At 52.8% G+C, this 20,824-nt stretch overlaps 5 protein-coding genes across 5 annotated transcripts; 3 read left to right on the top strand and 2 right to left on the bottom strand.

The window, feature by feature from the left end:
* The first annotated feature begins 1,642 nt into the window (after nt 1-1,642).
* On the top strand, nt 1,643-3,196 carry GLOTRDRAFT_80717 (uncharacterized protein). Its single transcript, XM_007871446.1, has 6 exons — nt 1,643-1,717; nt 1,773-2,038; nt 2,099-2,157; nt 2,210-2,479; nt 2,534-2,710; nt 2,767-3,196. The coding sequence occupies exons 1-6, from the start codon at nt 1,688-1,690 to the stop codon at nt 3,015-3,017; spliced, it is 1,053 nt and encodes a 350-aa protein (XP_007869637.1). The 5' UTR covers nt 1,643-1,687; the 3' UTR covers nt 3,018-3,196.
* A 380-nt stretch (nt 3,197-3,576) lies between these two features.
* On the top strand, nt 3,577-5,614 carry GLOTRDRAFT_117755 (uncharacterized protein). Its single transcript, XM_007871445.1, has 4 exons — nt 3,577-3,622; nt 3,688-3,826; nt 3,891-4,932; nt 4,985-5,614. Exons 1-4 carry the CDS (start codon nt 3,604-3,606, stop codon nt 5,390-5,392), a joined length of 1,608 nt encoding a protein of 535 aa, XP_007869636.1. The 5' UTR covers nt 3,577-3,603; the 3' UTR covers nt 5,393-5,614.
* Nucleotides 5,596-6,753, bottom strand: GLOTRDRAFT_132545 (uncharacterized protein; the record flags this gene model as incomplete). The annotated part of the gene is made up of 1 exon (XM_007871444.1): nt 5,596-6,753. The coding sequence occupies one exon, from the start codon at nt 6,751-6,753 to the stop codon at nt 5,596-5,598; it is 1,158 nt and encodes a 385-aa protein (XP_007869635.1).
* Nucleotides 6,754-8,209: 1,456 nt separating this feature from the next.
* GLOTRDRAFT_48150 (uncharacterized protein) lies at nt 8,210-8,626 on the bottom strand (the record flags this gene model as incomplete). Its single annotated transcript, XM_007871389.1, has 1 exon — nt 8,210-8,626. One exon carries the CDS (start codon nt 8,624-8,626, stop codon nt 8,210-8,212), a length of 417 nt encoding a protein of 138 aa, XP_007869580.1.
* Nucleotides 8,627-18,472: 9,846 nt separating this feature from the next.
* On the top strand, nt 18,473-20,440 carry GLOTRDRAFT_140738 (uncharacterized protein). Its single transcript, XM_007871443.1, has 3 exons — nt 18,473-18,595; nt 18,652-19,544; nt 19,607-20,440. The coding sequence occupies exons 1-3, from the start codon at nt 18,550-18,552 to the stop codon at nt 20,162-20,164; spliced, it is 1,497 nt and encodes a 498-aa protein (XP_007869634.1). The 5' UTR covers nt 18,473-18,549; the 3' UTR covers nt 20,165-20,440.
* The last annotated feature ends 384 nt before the right edge of the window (nt 20,441-20,824 follow it).

Below are 20,824 nucleotides of genomic sequence, written 5' to 3'. Positions count from 1 at the left end.
ACCATATACGCAACCTGAGGCCGAGTCAGATTCTGGAAGGGTGCCGCAGACGACGAAGGGCCGGCGGAAACGTAGCCTTAGCACTGACGGAAGACTCCGCAGTCGGCGGATTTACTTCGCCATGGTACGACGTATTAGTCACACCGTTTTCTCGCGGCGACCAGCAGCCGCAAACCGACAATCACACATAGGGTTAGTAGCCAGACTTCCAATCGCTGCGCACCTAGTTGCTTTGAAATCCGCTATTGTACACAGCCCGTGCCCAGGGTTGGCGGACGTGAGTAACAAAGAGGGAGATCGAACGCCTGAACGGCAGCGAGTGTATACGAGCGACTTCTATGAATATATGGGGATGACAGAGCCACCATGGTTTGTGCGACTCTGTCGGAGGTTCATGATTAACCGGTGGTGGTAGTTGAAGCCAGTGGAGTTGCCCAAGATGTGGTGGATTCCGCGAATAGCGGTAGGTAACCTCGTGTCAGAGTGACAGCATCGAGATGGACCATCCAACACACTAGACTACCGCTTGGAATCGCGTCCTGACGCCGCAGTGATACATCGGTCACATCGATGTTGCGTTGGGAATGGTGGCCATCCGCATCTGAACAGTAGGTACTACAGCAGCCAGAAGAGGCCGCGTCCGGTATACTGGCAAGTGCGCGCGGCTTTGTTGATCGGTCTTTTTGATGGCTTATAGCGAGCATTTAGAGGAGATGCATATGTGGTTTGAAGGACAAGTGTTCCGAGACATAAATCACAGAGAAGACCCTACGCACCGACTCTTGTATATTTGCGTCAAATCCAGATATCTTGGATACCCACTAATATCCAGTAGCTGTCAGCGTCGAAGGGGCATAAAATCATGCAGGTGTTGATGCAGATGATCTGTATGACCATTCCGCCTTGGACGGAGTTTTCCGCCAGTATCTATGCTGCAAATGTAGGAGACACAAGCCTCGAGTGCTCAGTTGATTACAGGAAAGATCGTAAGCTTTTACTGCGTCCAAACACTTGCGAGTTGTACTTACCTTGCCGCATTGTTATAGTGGACGCATGATATAATGGTTTAGCACTGCCACAAGGAATGTCATGCTTGGAGTGCCCGAGGGCCTAAGTTCTCCCACCCACGAGAGACCCCGAGAAGTACTATCACTGGACCAGTAGTGAATAACTATTCACTTCCCGTCCCTTTTGTGCACTGGGGACCTTGTGGCTACCCTATACCTTCGGCAATTTTTCTTTGTAATGATAAATGTCTGTAGATGCCATGTTCAAGTTTGTATGTGGAACGGAGGAGTGGTCATCGTTCAGGATTTAAAACTGTCTTGCATCTCCGAGGTCTAAACGTGACAGAGCGTGACCGCTGCCCCGCCACAGCCCTATTGTGACACGTGTGACATCTTATTCACTTCCCGTCCCCTTACGCCGTACAACCTCTACGCCCTCTGGAAAAATCTGAGAAACTTGCAGAGGGTGTAGAATGGTATCTGAACCATTCACACCAATTTTGGGGTACGTGCAATCGAAGGAAGATGACTTAACTAGGGAACAGTTCAAATCATTCACTACTGGTCCAATGATAGTACTAGGCGTGACGTAGATTTGCGACGCGCTTGAGGCGTGTGGCTCTGCCACTGCGGGAGTTGGACATTCGACACGTTGAGCTCTACCTCTCCTTTGATCTCTGATGTCCTTTCTTCGAAACTGGTTCAAGAGGGTAAGAACGGAGCGCTGCATGTCTATGGTTGTCTTGATATACCTTGTCTGTATAGTCTGCACCCGAGGACTATGAAGAAATCCTCGCTTCACTTGCCGACGACATCCAAAAGCGCCAGACGCGTCTATCCGAAATCCGACTTCGAGAGCGGAGAACAACACTCCTGTTTACCTTATATGCACTAGCGTCATGGGTTGCATACGTTAGCCTGTGGTATATGGGTTACATACCCGACGTTCACCTGGTGGGAGGAAGGCAGAGGTGGGGAAGGGAGGTGACGAAAGCTGCAAAAGCGTTGCCGGTATTTATTGGGCCTATCATGTGAGTACTGAAATGATACGTCTCAAGTATACTTTCCTAATCTTTTCTTCGTCATACAAGCATCCTATTCATACGCCGTATCGTGCAAATATGGTACACGCGCATCGGTGATGCGGAAGGTAATGATTGCCCATTCTACCTTCTACCAAGTTCATCACATGGTTGGCGTAGAGAAGACTCTGAAGACGCTCAAAAAGCAGCAGCGCGATAAAATCGAGGAAATCAAGAAAAAGACTAACTACAACACTACTCGGAACCTTATCGAACGGTACGACGACCTACCAAACGGTAGTCCTGGAACCCCTCAGGGCCTTAGGAAGAGGAACGTAGCGCCCGGTATGCCCGTTATCCCTGGTCCGCCTGTTACGCCCCAGAGGCTACAGCAGCCACCTCCGGTACCAGGGAGTGCAATGTCACCGGCACTACAGAATCGTCTGGCGGGTGCGTCTCTCTATGTGCCATGCTGAAGGCGCCCCTTGCTCACTGTTTGCTCAGTCCCCCCACCGCCTCCGATGACGCCGCCGCGTAAACAGTGGTATGATAAGCTTGCGGATGCACTTCTAGGCGACGACGAGCCTACCATGAACTCGCCCGCGAGCAAATACGCGCTAATCTGCGAAAAATGTTTCGCTCACAATGGCCTGGTGAAAGAGAGTATATGGGAGGATACACGTAAGTCTGTCGGCGTTCCCGTGCAGATACGTTGCTCATTCATTTCTCGTACGCAGAATACGTCTGTCCTAAGTGTGGCCACTTCAACGTATCCATGCGCTCGAAGCGAGAACGGAGCAAGTCCGCTTCGCCACGTTCGCCAGCCAGTGCGCTTTCCCCCTCTCCCCCACAGCAGGGAGCTGCATTCGCTCCGCCACTGGGTGCGCCTGCTGCCGTTCAGGCGGCGCAGGTCCGAGGCGTTAGCGAACCTCGAGATGAGCATCTGGAGAATGAGGGTAATTCGAGTGTCATGGTGGTGGATTCATAGCCCGAGGGTTGGGTTAGATACGTCCGTTTTCCAATACTGGTATTCTCTGCGAGACATCACATTGCTAGTGTTATTCTGTTTCTTTGGCCATGTCCGCTCTTGAACACGAAGTCAGTGCAGGTTTTATGTGATGCGTTACCGTGAGGGCAAGGCACACCGCCCAATGCTCGATCCTCGGCACTTTCCGTCGCAGCTCAGTGCAGTTCGAACCAAATTCGATGATAAGTATTGCGTTCATCTCTTTCCTTCCAAGTCTTCCATGCTCCAACTATAGCGACTATGGCATCAATTCCGAGCAGAGATTCCCCTTGTAAGGAGTCTATATACTGCAGCACCGCCGAGCTGTGTTCAACACGTGCTGCAGTGCATAGACGCCCACAAGCTGTGGATGACTGCAGGGCGTATAAGACAATTGCTTCAGCCTGCTTCCAGGCAGCGCTCCGCGCTTTCTTTCGCTTCCCGCTGCCCCCATACTCGTTGTACATAATTGATCGCGTCCAAGATGTCAGACAGTACGGCCGACTGCAGCCTTGGACCTGAACCAAATCCAGATGTGAGCGGGATAGGCGTCCGGCTTTCTTTCTACATGCAGGCGGTCCTACTAGGTGCGCTGTATTCATGTCTTTTCTGCGCTGTTCTCAACCACTGACATTGGATGGGATGCTCTTAGCCGTCCTATCCGCTCGTACACCCTCCGCAGAGGAGATCACCCAGAATTTGGGCACCCTGATCGTCACCAACATGGCCTATGCTGTGACCACTCTTGTACTTGGTTTTACGAATCAGCAGAACCAGCTTAATTTATACGAGTACGTCCGCTTGGCTCGCCTTGGCTCCCGAAGCACCATACCCATTGTCTTCGTGTCTTGACAGCGCCCTTGTAGTCTTATATCTATTAAGTCCGTCGTGGGCTGCCATATTCTTCACCATGCCACAATACAACCGCCATAAGAAATCGGAGCCCATCGTCAAGGTCCTTGCGATCGTTCAGTCCTACCTTCTATTCGCCTGCGCCTTTGCAATCCTCGGCAATGCGTCCACGTTCGGCTCGTCCCCCGAATGCAATTCTCATCTGGTGTTTGTGATATTTCGACCTTTTCACGTCCTTAATGCTGGGAGAAACGCGTTCCTGGTGCTGCTGAGCATCGTCGCGTTGATATACACGGTGCTGCTATACTGCGACTACCAGACGCTTATATGGCGGTTCTTCAAGGAAAAAGAGTACATCGCTATTCTTGAGAAGGGACGAACGACGACCAGGAAGCTATTGGAGAAGTTGCGTTTAATGAAACCTTCGCCCGACCTACAGAACGGGGACGCTGAGAAAGGAAAGCAAGACTCGACCAATCCCCCTCTAAGCCGACAGACCTCCCACCATCCAAAGCATCCAAACAACCAAGGGATTCCCAGCGGCACAGGTCGGAGGCACTCCGGAAAGAACATGTTCCGTACTTCTCGCCGCGGCTCGTCGAAACCGACAAATGCGTCAACCTCTTTGAACGAGTCGGCGGGGGATAGCCAACTATTTCCCGATAACCCAAATATTGCGCAACCACATACGGAAGGCGTGAGAGGCGGCGGTACGACTTGTCGCACACAGCACCCAAATGCTGCGCCATCCGGGCGCCCTCTCGCCGTCTCGTTCTCCGAGGCATCGTCTGATGGTGATCTTCCACCCACCTCACTCGCGTCACGCGAGAACGAGGATCCATTGGCGGGTCTTCCATTTGCGGGATTGCCATCATTTGCTTTTGATACAAGCTATAGAGCGAACATAAACGGACGCCTCATCGTCAACCTCCTACTGATCTTGGCTACCTCGGCACTCGCCATACTGAACACGGAGCTCCTGCGTGCATGGAACCATCCCCAGTCTGACAGCGGCTCTTCCGAAGGGTCGTGGGGTTTCGGTCAGGTAAGTCGATTTGCATTATGCTATTGGACCCCGCAGCTTACTGGTCGTTGAGATTCTCCCTCTTTTCCTCACGGTACTCCCTGCATGGAACGCCTGCAAGGCTTTCAAGAAACATGGATTAGGCGAGAAGAGGAAAGATAGCCGAAAAGTTCGAGTGAAGGCCTCCAGTTCCAAGAAAGGGTCAGCTCGTCGTCCTGCCTCTCCCAGACGGCGTCCCGATCCAGTCTCAAATGGCGATGCAGGTGCAAACGCTAGTCCTTTCTCGATCCCCTTCCCATTTGGGCCTTCCCCGTTCTCCGCAACTAGCAACTATCCGAACACCAATAGGGAGGGAACAGCTACTCAATATGCGTCTGGCGCCAAAATTGAGCAGGTAGAGGATGAGAGCTCTCACAGGGAGACGAGCAGTGATGAGGAAGAAGTGCCGAAGCCGGGGCAATCTGGTGTGCATTCGCTATGAACGGTTGACAAGAAACAATCTTTGAGTTCAATTCGATACACTTCCAGCAGGATTTCCGTGAACATGTAGGACGGGAGCTGTATATAATATGTAAATTCTGCAGAGCTAGAATAATAGGGATGATCATGTCGTGCTGATTACAATGTCATGATGATCTTGTATTACAAGTATCCAGAGACATGTACCTACGCCCATATATATCATCATGAAGAGTCGCTGCTATCGTCCAACTCCGATCCTGACGTACAATCCGAGGTTTGGTACTCGTAATCCGCGCATTCGTCGTCAGAGATGGAAGGAGCGACATATCTTCGCGACTTTCCCTTGCGATACAGTGAGAACTTCTGCAGTCCAAATTCCACAAAGGTATCCAGTGTCCGCAGGTTGTCTGTATGATCGCACAGAGACAAATTTTTCACAGGAACCTGAGCAAGGTACCGAGCCCTCATGAACTTCTTCAAGAGGTCCGGACGCGGCAGCGAGAGCGTCAAGGTTTCCAACTTCGGCCAAAAATTCCGACTAGCGGAGCGCGAGAGGATCCGAAGGAAGCTATTGCCAGATGCTCTGGCAATGCGGAGGTCTTTGACCTCGGGAAGAACGAAAAAAAATTCCTCTGTCATGCTGTTTGTTATAGCTTCGTCGAAGAAGCCCCACAGGTGCAGGACCTCGACCTTTGGAAAGCGCGGAGTCCCGTCTGGAAGTCTGAGACATACAGGAAAGGCGAGGGTATCTTCGGGTCTCCACAAGAAAGAGTCTATGTCTACATCCAGCACGGTGAGGTTTGATGCTTCGAGGTGCTCGCAGAGAATGGCAAAGTCTGCAGTCACCAATGTCAGAGACTTGAGCGCGTGAAGACAGAGACTGGGGTCTGTCATAGATGGCAAGGTACCAGCCGTCGTTGCCATGTCAAACCGGTCGACACCTCCGCAGAAGATGAGATTCTCAAGGGTCCCGTGACATGGAGCAAGAGCAGATATCAGGTCATTCAGGGTGAGGGGCGCATCCAATCGAATTCTGAGCTCCAGAGTAGTAAGGGAGCTCAAGCAGCCTGTATGCCGCGGGAGATCCGTTCCCTCCAACCGCAAGGTCTGCAGGACGGGGGCGCCCGAGGTCAAGATGCGACCCCGCTTTGGGTTTGGTTGGAAGACGATGACGTTGGGATCCATGTCGAATGTACGTAGGTGGAGATAGGTGAGCCTAGGTGCTACACGGTGGTCCAGCAGTCGTCTTACGCGCCCCAGGCCATATCGGTCCTGGGTCTTGAACTCGAAGAAGCGTAGCCGGTACAAATTGAGAACAACCAACTGCATCATACGAGGGAACTCCGGCGCTGGCACGTCTGATTCAAGGTCCATATACATGTCAAGCAGACACGTTCCGGACCTTTGCAAGTAGACAACTGGCCGAGACAGCGGTAAGGAATTGAAGAACTCGATTTTAGTCCAAAGGGAAGGAGTTGAGACAGCAATATCCCTCCAGCGGCGAGACACGTGAGAGATCTTTATTTCGACTGGGATTGGCCTTGCCAGACTATATTCGGATACTCGTTTGAAGGAGGCCACGCCCCATTCAAAGATGAGATGAGAATCTCGGTGGGAAGGTTATGAATTGGGGACCACAGCGTGAGAGCTTGGTGATGACGCTGAATCTCTTTCTCGACCTTCTGCAGAGACGTGCGTACATCTCCGCATGCAAGTTCGATGAGCAGAAGGGGCCTGACAGGCAAAAATGCAGGATCATCATTCAAGCAGTGACTCGCATCTTCTTTGAGTATTGCGAGATCATGTGTCAAGGTAGAGACTGATGCTTTCATTCGTGTAAGCACTTCCAGGCGGCGGTAATACACTTCCATGTTGAGGTCTAGTCTTAGAGCCCGGAATATTCGGGAATTTAATCAGCCCTTACTTCAGATCGGAGAAATGTTCACATTCACCTCTGGCAACGTGACGCGTAGCTGTAACTTGAACAGAGTTCCGAGTGTAGCCTAACTCGTTTCCCTGCCCTGGTAAGTTGCTAGCGGCGATTGACTACAAGTTGATAGCATATTCATGTTAAATAAGAATTCATCGACAAAGGGCGAACAAGTGTATCCGCACCTCTTCCGACTTGCGAATGTGCAGGTCGCCGGCGTGAATCGTGCAGGCTGTTCACGTGAAATATCACTGCTGTCACAAGCACCCTCTCTCTTCAGGTATTCGACGAGGAGATCATGTAAGACTTGCTTCCCGACTTGCCTTTGTACAGATGGGTCTTTTACTGAAATAAGAAGTCTCTGTTAAAGCAGCGAGGATCGTGTGCTTCGCGAGGTGGCTGGATTTAAATTAAAAGAGAGTGGCACTGGCATCACGTGGCTTTGACGCGTCCATTCACGATGGGCCTGGCGTCACTTGTCAATGTCAGTTATCCTAACACGACTCTTTGCCTACTTACAGCCAACAGAAGATATTCAGGCTGGTATCTCACTCGTCCGTAGAGGAACGTTGAAGATGGTGAGCACAGCAGAGACGTAAACATTGGTCCCATACTTAGTGGGGACAGGCGTCGATTCCGCCTCCTGAACAATGGGCTACTGAGTCTGGGGAAGGTAAGTCGCAATTCTGCATGCGGACTATGCGTGATGAATGCTGATAACCTGTAGAGCCAATGACCGAGAGACAAGGCGCATTTCTCAACAAACTAATGGAACAGCGAGGGCTTGATCACATACCGTGAAGTTTATCGTTACATGTAAGCTACATTATCTCGTATATCGTATGAAGGCGTAAGACAGTAACAAATACATCCAACAAAGCAGCATAATACAAGAAACAGGTCATCCTACGATGACTGTCGAAGAGGCATTAAACCAAGATTCAACTGCCAGGTATCATCAGGGTTATACGTGATCCACAATCCCCACCACACCCGTCTGTCTCCGAGGACATCAACCCTCTTGATACCCCTCAATCTCTCCCACTCTGGGATGTTCGAAGAGTCGTATATCCTCTTGTAAAACGCCTCACACAACATCTCGTAATTGCCGGGCTCGATGGCAGAGACGTAGTCCACCTCGCGCTGGGTCATGGGCTTTTGGAAGAATTCATAGATCGCGTGCATGATGTCCCAAACCGTCACGGGATTCGCGCGCTCGATCTCAATCGGCGGCCAGAGCGAACTGACTTTCCCGAGGTCGCAAACAACAACGACCTTGTTGACCGGCGGGGCTGTCGCGGGTTTTTCGAACTCGTCACTCATATTGAGGATAACGTGGCGGCCGGTCAGCCTCTTAGCTGTGCTTGGGTTTTTGGTAATGTCCCAGATAAGATGCGGCACCAATGGGTCGTTGGGGTTCGGGATTAACCAGGGCGCGAGCATTATGGGTACGTCTATGACAGGCTCTGCGACCGGCCAGGGCATCGGAGCCCAATTAGGTGCGGTACCGGGCAGAGGATAACCACCGCTCAGCGACATCGCGGCATTTGGATTCCAGAGAGGTGCGCATGTTGCGTGATCTGCGCCTGTCAGGGCGTTTGGTGTCCAGAAGACGGCCGGCGCAATTTGAGGGTGCGGAGCGGGATGTGGCGTCCAGGTGACGTTGCCGGACGGCGTCAAGAACACGGTGTGACTCGGTGTGCCCGTCGGAGGCGCGGGTGGAAGAGTGATAGGCTGCGCGAAGTAGCTCGTTGTCGGGGGAGGTGGCGGTGGAGGCCAGTGATACGCTATGGGTACAGGTAAGGCGACTTGTGGTGTCTGAGGCGTCGACCTAAAGGGTGCATAGTATTGATACGGGGTATAGCCGGGCGACGGAAGATGTGGCGTCGATGTAAATGGGGAGGTGAGGAACGCGGAACCTTGCGGGGATATGAAAGGTGATGTGAGGAAAATTGGAGACATCGCGGGTTGTGGCGTCGATATGGGAGGAGCTAGGGTCATTTCAACGCAATATTAATGCATTTTTCCAGGAAACAACTCACCAGGCGATGCGGCACCTGGATTGACGCCTCCCTGGGATGCCAGAGGCGTCTGGGGTTCGTGGAGCGAGGAGTTTCGGCGAAGGATTGGTCGCGTAGGACGCAATGACCGGTGCAGAGGCGAATGGTGAGTCGCAGGTATCTCTCTCCTCTGACGTGCGTTCTCTGAACAACTCGTCCGCCTTCGTAGACGACGCAGACTTGCCCCCGTGACAGGGTCGCGGTATTCTTGGGTGGGGACGGCACGGAACTCCGGGGGAATCCATCCCCCTGGCGCAGGGCTGCCCTCGTCGTGCCATGTTCGGAAGGTACAACTGGGATCGTGTTGTCCAGAATGTGGGTTACGACATGTGCAGCGCGCTGAAGGCGTGGCCGGAGATCGACCGAGACAGTTGAGGAACGAGAGATTTCTCCAGCCAGCTGTCTGACTCGCTGCGTGACGGGCCCAGTTGGCCATGATGTACGGATGTGCGTGTGGCGTAGATCACCCCAAGCTGGATGACAATCGTAAAGGAGCTGCAGCTTGTCCTGTGAACGCAGCGAAGAGGAAAGGCGTCAGTCGGAAATGTAGTCTTGGGGGTTGCTGGATTAAAGCCATATACTGCTCAGCATTATAGAGACAGCGCAAGCCCATGCTCCCCGAAGGAATACAAGACTAAGGGACGGCGACAGTATACCTTCCCGGCTATCCATTCAGCCGAACCGTAGGTCTCCAGGGGACATCCGAACCAAGCTAGAGAGTGGACAGGGGGACAACCCGGACAAGTGAGTACCGCACACTCGAGATAAATAAACACAATAGACTGTCATGTGGTAGAGCAGACGTCAATCAGTACATCGGAATCCGTAGCAACTCAGGAGAAGATGGAGGACAAGGGAATTCCTGAGCGTGAGAGACAGTCATTATATTTTTGGCGCCAGCGGATTTGTGGGTCCCTATGAGCGCGCGCCTATCCAGCACGATCATGATGCAAGTAGACAGTTGCGAGTTTGCAAGACGACAACGTCCAGCCCTGTCTCGAAGAGGATGTCAAGCTCCGTTAGACAATCGACATCCTGTTGATCCAATTGTAGCATGCGCGGACCTCCATTGTGCCCTGTTATACTAGTACGTCTTCACGTCAACCTGTCCACTTACCTGTCCACTACCCCCTTGCGATGCTCAGCACTCGAGAATGGCATGAGCTACGGATGTAGCAGAGCTGTTAAAAGTAAATAGGACATCCGATAGATCAATTAGTCAGGTAACATGGGGGCGCAGGTCGCCGTGGCCCCGCAAAGCGATGATGCTGGAGCTCGAGCTACGAGTCCGAAACGCAGGGCAAGAGATCGTCGACCGGGGTAAGGGCATCAAACTGTCCTACAAAATTAGCTAGCTATGAAGCCGTACGTGACATCGACTCTGGCAGAGATCCATTCCCGCATGACAGTCGGGACGGTAGACTTGTATGGTTGTGCGTCCACCTTCAGTTCGTCTATGGGCAGTTCCTTATCAAGCCGATAAGTAATGAAGCTCCAGAGCGGATCGACAGTGGCGAGGTCGAACTCCGGTGTGCTGAGCTCCGAAGATCAGGCAGCAGACAGTCCCCGTTCCGCGGACGACACTCCAGTATCGGAAGGCAGAGGGTGGTATCGTCCCTTTCACAGTGGAGAGTCTCAACGGAAGAGAAGACTCTGAAGAACGAGAATATGTCCGCTTCAGGCGAATCTTCCGTAAACAACCATCTGACCGACAGACTCCGGACTTGACAATATGGTATCGATGTTGATGTTTCTGACGCAACCTCCAGCAATACTGTCAACGAAGGTGCAGACCAATTTTCAAAGCCTAACAGCTTCAAGCTGGGGCTGGATAATGCCCGAAGGAAGAAATTCGCAAAGAGACACGAATCCACTTCCGACATCGTCAACCACAGCTGTTTCAGTTTGGGCATCCGTATGGGGGCCGGCTTGATCATCATACCCGCATGACAGGTGACGCAGGTATCATCCAGACGAAGGTGTTCCAATGAGGAGCAATTGGCAAGTACCTCAAAAACCCTCACAGGATCCATACTGTCATGGTCAGGCACGCCCCACAGTCGAAGGCTGGTCAAAGGACGGGTGTCTCGAGCAGGAAAGGACGGTTTAGGAAAGCTGCGTTCTTCAGTGACGGGGAAATAGTACTCGACAAAAGGCCTTGCCAAGGCGGATTACAGTGGTCAAGCCACAAATACTGCAGCGTAGGGAAATCCGACTGACGGAGAGGCTCTAGGAGCCTTCCAACCCAATTTTCAATCGACCTGGGATCATCTATCCGCCCGTTCGTGTCGACAGTTAAAGATCGCCATCGATGAGTGGAAGACCGAATCCGTTCGAGCTGGATGGATGTCTGGAGAGATAACCCCATAGCGTTGTGACCCAGGTCAATTAACGCAATATCCAAGGGACATTCCCGTGATCTGGCCAACGAAGTCTCTATGAACTCCCTAGATTGACGATAGTACAGCTGAATGTGGGACCACAGAGTCGGAGAATCCAGAATGAGGTAGCGCCAACGACGCGTAACCCGCGACATCACTAGACCGAGTCTCCTAGCTCCTTTCAAAGAATCCTCATGCTCCACGTCTGTTTCCGCATGGGGTGGAAACTGGAAATAATCGGCGATATCCAGAATGATCTCGTCCAGGAGCATCTCAACAGGCGGGATTTAGTGTGCCAGTCGAGCCGTCCTTCCCCAAGTATCACCCCCGACGATACACGTCTGTCTATAATATCCTTGACGTCCCTGTCAACCTCAGGGGTCTGCTGTTCCAACTCATCGCGCCCTACAGCATCCTTCTAATGGGACCATTGTATCACGGGTTCTTTATAAGAAGGGAAATATGACGCACCATGTTATGTAGTACAAAACTCCCAACGTTACCCCACGTCAACAGCGCTGCCAGCCTGGTTGTGAGGTGACGTTGGCAGGTAACGTCTCAGCGTGTCGCCCTCAGCACGAAGCAGCCGTGCCAGCACAAGTCGCCGCACGTTGTTGATGACACATGGCGCCCACCACGCGTCACAGAGGGACGCAAGAGGAGAACTGAGAGAATCACAAAAAGCGTCGACCGCCAGAATCAAACTGACCGAATCGTCTTCCGAAAACCGATATTCGCTATATTCTGATGAATGACAACTACTTACTGTCTCCGGAGGAGTGTTCGTGGCAATTCGACGTGCGAATGTCGGACCAAGCCTAGAGAGATATATATTTTCTGCTCAGAAGACGTGAGGGAGACATGAGACCCTTGATCAATCGTTGACCACATCTGATTGCCCTAAGCATGATCCGAAATGACCAGGCGACTGGGCTACCCGAGTCTGCCAATTCAAAGCATCCATCATCATCAGAAAATGGATACAGTTGGGCGGGGATGTCATACACCAGACAGCCTGCACAACACTTGTATTGCAAGGTATATCTAACGAAATGGCAATCGAATCAGCGAAACAGTGAAAGGTGGAACAACATCTTTCACCTATCATACGCTGCCGTCCATTTGATACATCGTGATCCCTTGAGTAATCCCCGGTCCACGAGTCCTAAAAGGGGGGGGAGGTTCTTCCTGGTACAACGCACCGCGCCATCATCTCATTTGCAGGCTTGAACATTTGGAGGATAAGTCAGACTTTTGGAGAACGACTCTTGCGCACTTACTGGTACTTCGAGATGACGTTCTTCAAGCGTTCCTATGGTTCACCCATAATAACCGCAATCTGGGTTCCTAAATTGTGGCAGTATAAAAGCAGAGGTGAATAACGCCCTGCATACCGTAGCGTTTTCAAAAAGGGTATCGGGTCTAGAGTCAGCCCAGGATCACTGGAACTCGAATGCCTGGGTTCTGGTGTCGAGGCACATAATCAAAACGCGAGAAGATGAGCCAATCCTCTCGAGGTCTAAATCTTGGACGGAGATATGTCACAAACGCACTGAAAAGAAAGTGGCAGCATCAAGCGATAAGAAATGCATCAGCATACGATCCTATTCTGGATGGATGCGAAACGCTCGTAAGCTCGCAGGTCTTCCTAGAACAATAAATCTACAGCGTACACTCGCGGCATGGCCTTTAAGGCCTTGAGATATGAGCGAGAACATGAGTGAGGGATGACCGGGATTTGCCGCACATCCCCCGGTGGCTGATAACGTTGGGACGTGCACAGCCATATCAGGAACAAGGACCGGTGTGGCTCGGATACTACTTCCGGCGATGGCTTCCTAAGCCTCCTAACTGCAACTCAACAACAGCCAAGATGACTGAGATGTACTGGACGCTTGCGTTGTGATGATGGCTTCTCCGGCGCTGGTCATAGCAAAATGGATAACATGGATCAGATATAGCTGGTTTGATCGATATGGCGTCAGCAAGGTGCCTCGAGGCGCCTCGTTGTGGCCGCATGTTCAATGTTGGAGTCAGCGTCGAAATCGAATATAGGCACGATCCTATCTCACCCGAGTTAGCTTCTCGTTCCCTTCCTCAAACTCTGACAGATTCTGTCAATTCTTGTGCTCGACGACGTCGTTGCTCCTTGTGAGAGAGCGGATCCTAGATCGTACTGCGCGCCAATGGAAGAGTTACTTCCATGCGAACTGAGGTAAGTAACCATCCAATGGAAATGGGTTCGTAGACTTACAGTCTTCACGGGCCGCAATCAGGATAGTTGGAACACTACAGAAGGTGCGGTAACGGATAGGTCATCGGACGGGACCCTGCCGAACTCTGTAAGCGTTTAGTGTTTACCTCACTTTCTGCCTTGTAAAAAGAAGACCCACGTTATTCGCCCACGACCTCAGACGTTCGTAGCCGGCGTGGCGATATTGAGGCAAGCGCAGGTGACGCCGGGGCGCCTCTCTGGATTCACTGCTGCCAGAATGGTCACTCAAGGATGTCTCAAGTTGGCGTAGAGAGAGTGATTGGAATTCTTCCATGCATAGTGGGCGAATGCTGAGGAAGCGGCGGGTGTGGGTGGCTGCTAGTAATTCGCCTGGTCAAGCGTATGGTAGAGAGGTTCGAGAATGTGAGTGTGCCTTTGGCGTTGGTCAGTGTCGTTGTAGTTGAGCTTTTGACATGACCGTTAGAGTCATACTGCGTGGTACGTCCCTAGATAATTCTTCGATGGATATTCTTGAAATGTACTCGATGCGCTCGGTAGATCCCCAACCAGCTGATACGCGTATACTTCACGCCCAGTAACTGCACGATCACCGTGCATCTCGTCCTCGGAACGTTAATATGGCAGCAACCCCTGGCACCTCAGTCAAAGAAGATCCGCATGAATTCAACTATGTCGTTTCGGTGTCATTGCCGCCAAACACCATAGGCTCGATTATTCCTAGCGGACAGATACGCTCTTCCAGGACAAGTTGGCGTCGCGGGGGACCCACAATGAGGAAAGGTTATGGTGGCGTCGCCTTAGTCTACGACAGCGTCGGCTCCCGCTGGGTGGGACCCACAACAGGGGAAAGGTCGTTGTGGCGTTATATTGCTCACTCGCTGTGCTCACCAGTGGGGGTCGGGTCAATTGACGCTAGCGGGATTACGGCATCCCGCACTCGACCAAACCGCCTTAGGTGCTGCTCAAGCCTTTTCGGGAGGACAATGTCGACACTGCGCCGTCTGCAGCACCGTTCGACCTGGTTCCTGGACTTTGCGAGCGTCGGATAGGGAGCGAAGACAGGGCCGCTCGACGCCGAACCTAAGGTGGTCCCTCAGGTTGGCGCTGCTCGAATGAAAGGATAACGCTCGCGGTCTCCCCTCAAACGTGCTTGCTCTATAGCGCCAATAAAGTCTTGCTCGACGTGCACGGGCTTGATGTCTAGTAAGTAGCTCGCTTTTGTCAGCCGCGAGTCCTGGTAGAATCTGAACTTGCGGTATCATGTTGGCTAGCCCTACCAGGCATCAGGCCCTTACCACGATAGAAGGACGAACGCGGCGATGGCATCGGTTTCGAGGTACCCTCGGCTCTCTGTCTATCGACAGGGTAGATGCCAGCAGCTACTGGGGATTGGTTGGGCGAGCGACGTGAGCAATGTTCCCGATGCAGGATAGCCGTCCTCCGAGGCTTGCCTTGGGGAGAATGATCATTGACTGAGCGACCTGGAGCATTCATCCGATTTTCATCGCTTTATCGAGTGCTTTTTCTTGCTCCCTCCATTGCCACGAGCAGTGAGCTCTACCTGACGCGGCTTGGGCTGCTCACGTTTATGCCTGCGCTTTGGGAGCCGACTCTGATGCTAGGGAGACTTTGTCAGCCGCGACGAGCGCTAAAGTTCGTAGTGTACGTATGTTGGGTGTTTCTGTCTTCTGTCCGGGAGCTGGCACCGTCAGCATGGATAGGATGTCTATCGCTCGCTAGTTTCGCACTTCCCTCCAGGTTATTGCTCTCGTCGGCCATCTCGGGCCCTGCTGTTGTTCACTTCCTGGATGCCCTACGGTTCTATCCGCGTATTCCCGATTTTCTGGTGACACGGCTCATCGGGGCGTTCCATTCCAAGAAGTGATGTGGCCCTGATTCTTGTAGAGTTAACGGCGTGCCTACGCCCCCTGTGATCGATCCTGTCTCCATTCGCAGACGTTGCCTCTGATAGCGTATCCTGGTCGTGGGCCTCTCCACAGTCCCGGTGGTTATCGCGGGCGGTGCACCCTCTCTTCACATCTTAGCGTCTTAGGGAAGGCTCGATCTTGAATATTTGTCCTCGGCCGTTGATACGGACCATTCCCATACGACAGCGCGAAGGGAAGCAAGACAAGACTCGCATGAAGCGTTGGATCCCCTGGCTACGTGTCGTCTGAATTCTGCGGATCGAGCTCGGATACGATCTCGTCCTTCTCGGCGGGTGCCAATGAATATTATTCCGGAAATCCTGCTATACCAGACTTAATGTGCCGTGGCGCACGATAAGTCTGCCTTCTCATATGCTCACCGCTGCGGTTGTTCTGGCCATGTTTTAATTACACAGCCAATGTCCGAGGTAGCGCGGTACGTAGGAGAACCTGGAGCAACCTGATGTCAGTGTGCCTTTCGCACCCTGGGGAATGTCATGATTCTTCTAGACCGTCCCTGCGGTATGGAAACTCAAATGATCTCGAAGCAGAGACGACGATAGGTGAGCCCTACTCTTCCAGCGTCATGTAAGTGGTTAGGTTACCAGAGAATGGCTTGCGTCGTCGCTCTGAACCGCAAAGCAACTGCGCACTTGTATTTCGCAAGAGATGTATACCCAACCCAGTAGTGGTACAAGTATCTGTACACGTTCCTAGCCCAGGGACGCCCGGAACTTGGTCTGAATTAGAAGGTGCGGCGCCTCGAGGCAAGGACGATCATACTCTCGCACGTGGTACCGGGGTCATCAGTCCTCCTTGCATTTTTATCATCGACATACACCGTCTATTCGCTCGCCTATGCCTCCATAATTTAATATGAGTTGACATAGCCTACGCTTACTCCGTTGTGGCGTGTCGGGGGAAAGATAGCTCGCTCGTACGCGTTGTCGTCGTTGGCGGGGAGACACAAGCAGCGGTCTAGAAATCGTAGAAATTTGCTATTAATCAGGGGCATGGGACTGGTATACGTATACCCCGGGGGCGGTCCGCTCAGTGATGATCCAATTGGATACCCAAGGAAATGACCTCTCACCTCTAGTCAGGCGGTGCCGGCGGAATATTCTGATTAAATTATACGGGAGATGGAGACCCTTACCCAGCGTCGCACTGGCATATTGAGGTCGTCATTTCCCAATTTACCCTACGCGGCGGAAATGGATCGAGTTCACAACGTCGCGGGTAACCGGTAGAGATATCCAATCACCCTATGAATGCAAACTGCAAGCCTTGACGACCCGGGCAATGCAGAACTCCGATGAATATGCTGGCTGCTGCAATGTCATCGCCTGTCGGAAAAAGTGGAGGCCTGCGTGACGGAAGGCAACCGGCACCTAGTCCTTCAGAGGGATGATGCCATGGTGGAGATCGCTGCGAGCGGGACCATGGTCTCTTACACCTTCTTACAGAGATCTGGAAGTTAGGAGCTGTTGTCATGATATGTCCTTGTCTAGGTGAGGAAGGTCTTGTCCGGGTACAGCGATGGGTGTTAGCACTTATCATCCTGGCCGATCTTGCGCCACCAGCTGATCGAGATCGTGCAAAGTCTAACCAGCCGCGTCTAGCACCGAGGGATTCACATGCGGTACTTGGTCTCCTGCACAAACGTTCGGGCTGGACGAGATCGGTATGGTCTACGACTCAGCTTATCTGACTTGACGGAGGGGGGGGACCAAACTGCAGTAGTACCGATAATTCCGTACGAGGGAGGGGGACCCCACCACAGGCCATATGACCTCGGGGACAGCGCAGTACAGCGGATCCATGACCGGCCGGATACCCTGCTCACGTAGGTTTCCGGGCCAGCTCTTGGTTGGCTGGTTGTGTCGCATTTCTTCGAACAACGCGCGCCATACAAGGAAGTTATCATATGCATATGCTTCCGCAACCTGGACTGCTGATAACGAATCATGGGGTGCTCATACTAGACTTCCGCTTATCTAAGCCGTCTACCGTCCGGCGAACGGAACCAAAGGCTCTTAGTGTATCTTGCTCAGACTTTCGTTAGGCCCGAACACCGATATGAGACTGTCGAGTTGCTTACTGCTGCTCGCTAGGAGGACCCACTTCCATAGTCGAAAACATAATAGCTTGAAAATTTACTGTCGCTTGCTGCGAGACTACTGCCGGGAGGCCCTGGACCCTGGGGGACTCAGAACGGAACTGGACGGAGAGCAAGTACGCAATGCCCATAAACGAATAAAGTGAATTCTTGCCGCGCAAAGTCGCCGTCCGGCTGCCTCGAGCCTTCGCTGAGGACCTTGACTGCCTAAAGTGGTACTGGATTGCCGTCATAATAGCGCGTGTCTGATGACTAGGATACGTGTCGGCAAGCGCCGCGAATAGAATGACCAGTATCCACTATCTCGGGTGGTATCGAGACCCAAAATCGGTACTCAAATTCAATATCTAGATGTACCCCAGTTCCCGATACCCGTACACGGGAACCCTGTATAAAGCAGTATGTAATGTTCGCTTTTAGGCCCTCTTCGCGATATCCACGTTCTGCGTTACCTCCCAAATATCCTTCAGACCTGGTGCCGTCCTCTCCGCCACACTAGCTTCTGCTGCGACTTCAGCGAACATGCCTGCGGAAAGGACCAAGAAATCGAGGCGCCATGAAGGAGACGGTACGATGCCACCCGCAGAACTGACTTAGCAGGGACGCGTTCTGACCCTCTCGAAGGTGTACAGCTCACCTGGACTACACCGGTCGAGCCATCCGGCCCTCAGGCTATCGCTTTCGCGCCCAACCTCACCCCCTGCACCTTCAACGAGCCCCCTCCTCTGGAGGACCCTCCCGAGTCGACCTTATTCCCGGCTCCTGATTGCGCCGCCTCTCGTCGTGCAACTCACACGAAGAAGAAGCCCGATAATCACATCCCTCGTCCGCCCAACGCCTTCATCCTCTTCCGTTCTGCCTTTATCAAGAGTCAGCACGTCTCTTCCGACGTCGAGACCAACCACAGTACGTTGTCGAAGATAATCGGACTGACCTGGCAGAACTTGCCACACGAGGAGAGGCAAGTGTGGCACGCGAAAGCCAAGGCTGCACTGGACGAGCACAAGCGCAAGTGGCCTGAGTATGCCTTTAGACCGCTGCATACGAAGGCCAAAGGGCCGACTGAGAAACGGAAAGTAAGGGAGGTGGGTCCGAAGGACATCAAGCGCTGCGAGAAGATCGCCGAGCTGCTGGTGCAAGGCAAGAAGGGAGAGGAACTGGATCGTGCCATCCGCGAGTTCGATCAACACCACGTACCTCAGATCATCACGCGTTTCGAAGCCCCCCTCACCGCCCGCGCCTACCGACGATCATCCTCTGCCCCCGCGCCAGATACGGACCACTCGAAGCAGTCAGACTTCCTTGTTCCCTCGAGTCCGGACTGCAAGCCCCGGGCGCTGCGCGCCTGCAGCACGCAGCCTACGCGCAACCCCTCGCCGACGCCCGGGTACTACGACAGCGACGCACCTTCGCCGCTGGGATCCGATGCATATTCGGAGGCCGACACGTATTACGATGGCTATCAACACGCTCCTTCTACAGGCTTCACGTTCACTTCGAGTACCGAGCCTTCGTTTGTGAGTGATGTCCCTAGCACTGTAAGTCATGAGGCGCTGATGCTCACTTCCACTTTCTGCAGAATTTCGCCCCATTCACTTGGACCGAAACCGTCGCCGCACCCGATCCATCGTGCGATCCTCTCGTTGAAGCTCCAGGATTTGAGAACCTGATACCGTTCAGCCCGCAACCCTCCCACGTGTTGCCATGCCCGGCGCAGTACGACCAGGGCTCGTTGACGATCGACACCAGTTTCGTCAACTCGTGGTCGTCCGTGCCCTCACCTGTCTCGAGTGTCCCCGGCACGCCCCATTGCTACTCCGCGACGCAGTCGAGTCCCTGCGAGCCAACATCGCCCGTCGACACGCTATCGCCCCTTGGCGCCTATGACTGCACATCGTACGCTATACCTTACCCCGTGCACGCTGCTATGCCGTCGTTCGACAACTTGCAAATGCAGCAGCAGCAATATTACGATGTCCCTAGCGAGTTCAGTAATGCGCCTCAAGCCAACGGCGCACCTTACTTCCCGCATGGGTATACCCAGCTCCCGAAGGAGCACTATATACCCCAGGACCAGAAATCGGTACTCATGCGTTCGAACATGGACATGTTGGCGTACGCGGTCCCAGCATATTGATTCGCCTCCGGCAACCCAACCTCTGCCACCCACCACCATCTTATCCGCCTCTGTATTTTCCTCCATACACGCTCGAAGGCGCCTCGACACTCTAGTTCTGGATGTATCATTATTTCGGAGCATACTCCGCACTGTATCAGTTTCTGGCGATATTCTCTTCTTCGTCTCTCCCGATAACTCATTACTCACATTATTTTCGTACCCCACTCCCATCCCTCGACACCGTAGCTTGTTTATTTGTAAATAGTTCGGTATGTATTCTGGGTACTGGGCCGGTTCTCTTCGATAGAGAGTGTTCTGTTTCCCAGGGGATACCGGGCACCCGCTGTATTGGGCTTACGATAGGCTAGCATACTGGTAATTGATGACGAGAATATAATGCGTCAGCTGATGTGCCGCAGGAACGAGGCCCGATGAGGTATACGCACGCACCTGGGCTGATGAGAATGGAAGAGAAGATACGTAACCACGCGAGACGGCCCTTGTTCTGCCAATGTTCACATGCTTGTAATTCGGAGCAGGAAAATCCCCGACGAGTTGTTGATCCAGGTTTGTCTTGCGTAATAATATTTTCAGACCCTCAGTATCGGAAGTACAAGGTCCATCCACGACCTCGCAAGCCTCTCGTCTCCATCGCTTACGTTTATCGTGCAAAGGACA

The sequence above is a fragment of the Gloeophyllum trabeum genome (assembly GCF_000344685.1).
Source record: "Gloeophyllum trabeum ATCC 11539 unplaced genomic scaffold GLOTRscaffold_00014, whole genome shotgun sequence".
NCBI classification, from domain to species: domain Eukaryota; kingdom Fungi; phylum Basidiomycota; class Agaricomycetes; order Gloeophyllales; family Gloeophyllaceae; genus Gloeophyllum; species Gloeophyllum trabeum.
Note: the sequence above shows the minus strand (reverse complement) of the source record. Positions and strands in the feature narration are given on the sequence as shown.